Below are 5,733 nucleotides of genomic sequence, written 5' to 3'. Positions count from 1 at the left end.
ATGGAAGGTCAAAAGCAGACGAATTTCACGTTTGAGATAGATAATTTCTCCGAGAAGAAATCTGTGATACGATCTCCACAATTCTCAAGCAGCGGCTGCGAATGGTATAAATGAAATTATTATATTTGTCTCAAGCAGCGGCTGCGAATGGTATAAAGAAAATTATTATACTTGTTTTGTGTTTTAATTAACCTTTTTCGTTTAAATCTAGATGTTATTAGATGTTCAACTTAAAAACAGTGTAAAATTTTCTCAAAAAAAAAAACAGTGTAATTAAATCTGTTTCTTTTTTTCTTTTTTTCAGGTTTTGTTAAGGTTTATCCCAAAGGAGATCGTGTTGAAGATCACTTATCTCTGTACCTCCACGTTGCGAATCCTGAATCGTTGCGACTTGGATGGAAAAGGCGAGCTAGCTTTTCATTCTTTCTGTTGAATCAATCAGGCAAAGTGATTCACAGAACTAGAGGTAATTAACTTATCTTCCATGTATATATATATATAAATGATTGATGAAGAAGAAAACTTAAATTAATCTTTCCGTTTTTGTCTTACAGAATTGTCGTCCTTGTTCTGCGCTCAGGTCTCAGGATGGGGTTTTCAAAAGGCGGTGCCTCTTAAAAAGCTTCAAGAAAAAGGTTTTTTGGAGAAGAACAAACTGATCGTTAAAGTCCAAGTAAAAGTAGCTGAAGTTGTTGATGAAGCACAAGTAACTGGGAAGGAAACGATGGATATTAGTGGTTTCCAAGTTCTTTATTCCCAGGTATAACTAACTATAATGAAATATGAATATACTTTGTTGTTGTTGTTTTATTTTATTAATTATAAGAAGATTCATGTTGACAGTGATACGTATTAGTTATTAGTTAATTTTCCTATGATCATTAGTGTTTCTATTTCTTTAGTTTCCTTTTCGAAATAGCTGCGTTTAGAGTTTTATGATATATATAGAAGTTAAGGCTTGATTGTGAAAATCATCCAAGCTAGAGAAAGAGCTTTGGAGGGATTATTGGGTTAGCCCGAGGGGGAGAGAACATAGTTCTCTTTAAGACTTTTACTCTTGTTATTTATCTACTATCTTAATAAAGGTGTTTGGTTTTGGTTAATCGATTCTATCTCTAACTGACAGGCTATTCCAGTAAGTTGGATTTTCGTGGATCACCCTGACATTGCTTGAATTTCAAACCAAAAAGCCAATTGGTGAAGACAACATACATGAATATACTCCTTCGTCTTATCGATATACTGAACAAGCCTCCACATAGCTTATCCGAGACTGAGCTAAGCAATGCCCAGAGCGTGTTGATCGATCTAACAGAAGCAGGCTTCAAGCTAGACTGGTTGAAAACAAAGCTTGATGACGTTTACTTGGAGAGGAAGAAAGAAATTGCTGATGGTTCTCGTGTCAAATAACTTGAGGAACAAGTCAAGAATCTCAAAGCTGAACTAAACAAGGAGAAGATCAAATCTGCTGCTGCTAAAGTTTTTTCATTGGAGGAGACTATGTGTAATCTCTGCAGAGCTGAACTGAACAATGAGAATGTCAAGGCTGCTACTTCTGCTTCTAGAGACTGGCTCAAGGGTGTTGCTCACTCGTGGAAAGTAATGAAAAATAGATTAAAGAATGCTTCTTAAGTGTTTCATGGATTATATAGCTGAAAAGATCAAACCCGTAACAGTTTCCATTGTCCAGTGTTTTTATTTTTATTTTTTAATTTACATGTTTTCTTTTATTTTATTTTTTGTCAAGAACTATGTTTTCTTTTATAAATCACAAAGTTCTAAGAGACTGTTAAGCATAAGTAATCCTTAGGTATCATCAAAAAAAAAAAAGATTCAGGAAGATCGGAGTTCCAAACTCTATCACATGGAGGTCTCGAATGCCCAGTTTGTACTCTATCTCATTCTCGCTCCTTCCGTTATCTTTTCTGTACCCATTTGAATCATTTGAATGGAATTGAAAATGGAAGGGAAAATTTGAGACATGTCTCAGTCGGGACGGGTTTCCTATCCCGAAATGGACATGTCTAGAGGTAAGTATCAAGACTTTTAATACAAGTTGTGCAGATGACATGGTGTACACCCAATGATTCTTGAATAGTGTCAAGATTTTTGGTTGCTTAACCATAATTTGGTTTTAAAACTTGGTGCTCAAATTATGCTTCTTAGGAATATTGATCTGAAGGGTGGATTATGCAACGACACGCGATTCATACTAACTTAGGTTGCTAATTATGTTCTAGAGAATGCGGGGTTGTAAGACCAAGACCGGTCTTCTTTCATGGATAACTTTACGTTTGAGTTTTTAGAGTTATTTTAAAATTGGATAATATTTTTTAATACCCGATTTATATTTACCGATCACTTTTCTGTGATATTCCGTCTTAAATCTCGAAATGAACATGCCTAAACCATACATATGAAAATTTTACCTATTTGTTTTTGTTTCTTAGTGCAAAAATAATTTGTGTTTGATATTGAGTTCATGCTTGCTTAACTATACAAATTTTATAATTGTAAAAATATTTCTTCATTGCTTGATACACATGATACACAAGTCACGGGAGGCGGATTGTATAAGGAGTACAGTAAAACATCTATAAATCAATACTCAGATAATTTAATAATTATTATAAAATAATAAATTTTGCTGGTCTCAACTCAAAAAATCCATCAAATTCGATAAGATAATAAAATAATAATTTTTTAAAAATTCCTATGTAAATATATGCTTTCAACAAAAACATAAATTAATAATTATATAAATTTATGTAAAAATATGTAAATAAAATATTCTAAAATATGACTAATGTATTTGATTTTACTTAAAGTTGAAAATTCTAATTGGATCTCATCTCTCTAATTATTATATCAGTAGCTCCTAATGTTTTACGATATGCTTTCAAAATTTATGATGTGATAATTAATTTTCTTACCTGTAAATATTTCTAAATGTATTGTAGTGTTATCTTTAATTTTACAAACAATAATAAGGATACTACCCATAATTTTTTATAAATTTCAAACTTATGAACATTTATATTTATATACGAACAATCCAATATACTATTAAAAAATATTCTATTGCGATAGTTATGATTGTTAATCATAATTTGTATTAAGAGATTTATTTAAAATTTTAAATATAACATTATTCAATATTTTAAAAAAAAAAATAGGCAGAAAACCAATTTTCTCTATAAATTAATAATTATTAATTTGTAGATAAATTAATACAAAGAAAAATTAATAAAATATTATGGTCCCGATATTATTAATTTATAAAGGTTTTACTTGGGATGGAACTATGATCTGGGTTTTTATTATAAAATTTCAATCAAGAATTTAGAAATTAAAAAGTGGATGTTTTAAACAATGATAATTGACTTTATTTCAAATCTGATTATGATGAGATTATATTGATACACATATTATCTATGAACGAATATTGATTTTAGAATATTTTTTTGACGATAAATCCAACCAAATTTTTGATTTAGTATAAATTAATGAAAAAATAAAAAAATAGAATAACATATTATATAAAAGTTTATTTTTTTAATTTTAACGTTCTGTTTATTAAGTATTTGTAATCCGCACGCAGTTAATTTAGAATATAATTTATTAAATTATATTTTCTTCAAAGATTTGTGGACCCGGCTGAAATTCAGCTCCCACAGTATATATATCCCGAATTGTCGTCAAAGCCCTAATTTCAGTGGACAGGTTTGTGAGAAGGTAAAGTGGCAATTAACAAAGGCTAAGAAAGAAAATTCGGTTTTTTGGATTTGATATGGAAGGTCAAAAGCAGACGAATTTCACGTTTGAGATAGATAATTTCTCCGAGAAGGAATCTGTGATAGCATCTCCACAATTCTCAAGCAGCGGCTGCAAATGGTATAAAGAAAAAAAATATTATATTTGTTTTGTGTTTTAATTAACCTTTTTCGTTTAAAGCTAGATGTTATTAGATGTTCAAGTTAACAACTGTGTAACCAAATCTGTTTTTTTTTGTTTTCAGGTTTGTTAAGGTTTATCCCAAAGGAAATCGTGTTGAAGATCACTTGTCTCTGTTCCTCCACGTTGCGAATCCTAAATCGTTGCGACTTGGATGGAAAAGGCGAGCTAGCTTTTCATTCATTCTGTTGAATCAATCAGGCAAAGAGATTCACAGAACTTATGGTAATATACTTATCTTCCATGTATGTATATATATATATATATATATGACTGATGAAGAAGAAAACTTAAATTAATCTTCTGTTTTTGTCTTATAGAATCGCCGTGCAACTTGTTCTTCGCTCAGCTACAAGGACGGGGTTTTCCAAAGGCGGTGCCTCTTAAAAAGCTTCAAGAAAAAGGGTTTTTGGAGAAGAACAAACTGATCATTAAAGTCGAAGTAAAAGTAATTGAAGTTGTTGATGCAGCACAAGTAACTGGGAAGGAGACAATGGATGTTTGTGGTTTCCAAGTTCTTTATTCCCAGGTATAACTAACTATTATGAAGATACTTCTTGTTGTTGTTTTATTTTATTAATTATAAGAAGATTCATGTTGACAGGCTTTTCGAGTAACTTGGATTTTTGAGGAACACCCTGACATTGCAGTGAATTTCAAACCAAAAAGCCAATTGGTGAAGACAACATACATGAATATACTCCTTGGTCTTATCGATACACTGAACAAGCTTCCACATAGCTTATCCGAGACTGAGTTAAGCAATGCTCAGAGCGTGTTGATCGATCTAACTGAAGCAGGCTTCAAGCTAGACTGGTTGAAAACAAAGCTTGATGACGTTTACTTGGAGAGGAAGAAAATTGCTGATGGTTCTCGTGTCAAAGAACTTGAGGAACAAGTCAAGAATCTCAAAGCTGAACTAAACAAGGAGAAGATCAAATCTGCCGCTGCTAAAGTTTTTTCATTGGAGGAGACTATGTGTAATCTCTGCAGAGCTGAACTGAACAATGAGAATGTCAAGGCTGCTACTTCTGCTTCTAGAGACTGGCTCAAGGGTGTTGCTCACTCGTGGAAAGTAATGAAAAATAGACTAAAGAATGCTTCTTAAATGTTTCATGGATTCTATATAGCTGGAAAGATCGAACCCATTACAGTTTCCATTGTCCAGTGTTTTTTTTTCTTTTTTTTTTTTAATTTACTATGTTTTCTTTTATAAATCACGAAGTTCTAAGAGACTGTTAAGCATAAGTATTCCTTACGTATCATCAATAAAAAAGAGAATCAGGAAGATCAGAGTTCCAAACTCTATCACATGGAGGTCTTACGGTAAAAAGAAAATTTTTGCCTAATGCTTTGGTAAAAATATCGAGCACTTCTTTCCAGCTATATAATCCAATTAACTCTGAGCCATATCATTACTTATGGTACTCCAAAACTAACAGATTCAATTCAGATTGAGACCATACCTTCTGACTCTGATTTCAGGAAACTTACCTCCTTATATAACAAGCTCATGAACGCAACGCTATTATTATTTCGGGGGATTCGTTATCTAGATGGAAAAGGTATGGTCATCGATTCGTGTATGTTTGAGATGTCAAAGATGTAGGAAGTAAATTTAGAAGAGACAAATATTGCAATGTAATAAAACGATTTGAGATACAGAAAAGCGTTTTATAAAAACGGATTAAGGAAAAACGAGAAGTGGAGGCGAGATGATCTCTTTCCTTAATTCAAAATATCTCCCGCAGTGTGGCGGTTGGATGAGATAATGAATCT

General features: G+C 32.0%; 1 protein-coding gene and 1 pseudogene across 1 annotated transcript; both read left to right on the top strand.

The window, feature by feature from the left end:
• LOC18010107 lies at positions 1-1,632 on the top strand (annotated as a pseudogene).
• A 2,158-nt stretch (positions 1,633-3,790) lies between these two features.
• On the top strand, positions 3,791-5,062 carry LOC18010106 (MATH domain and coiled-coil domain-containing protein At2g42470). The gene is made up of 4 exons (XM_024157957.1): positions 3,791-3,894; positions 4,019-4,179; positions 4,275-4,483; positions 4,559-5,062. Exons 1-4 carry the CDS (start codon positions 3,791-3,793, stop codon positions 5,060-5,062), a joined length of 978 nt encoding a protein of 325 aa, XP_024013725.1.
• The last annotated feature ends 671 nt before the right edge of the window (positions 5,063-5,733 follow it).

Source organism: Eutrema salsugineum, unplaced genomic scaffold (genome assembly GCF_000478725.1).
Source record: "Eutrema salsugineum unplaced genomic scaffold, Eutsalg1_0 scaffold_8, whole genome shotgun sequence".
NCBI classification, from domain to species: domain Eukaryota; kingdom Viridiplantae; phylum Streptophyta; class Magnoliopsida; order Brassicales; family Brassicaceae; genus Eutrema; species Eutrema salsugineum.
This window is presented reverse-complemented; position numbering and strand designations above follow the sequence as displayed.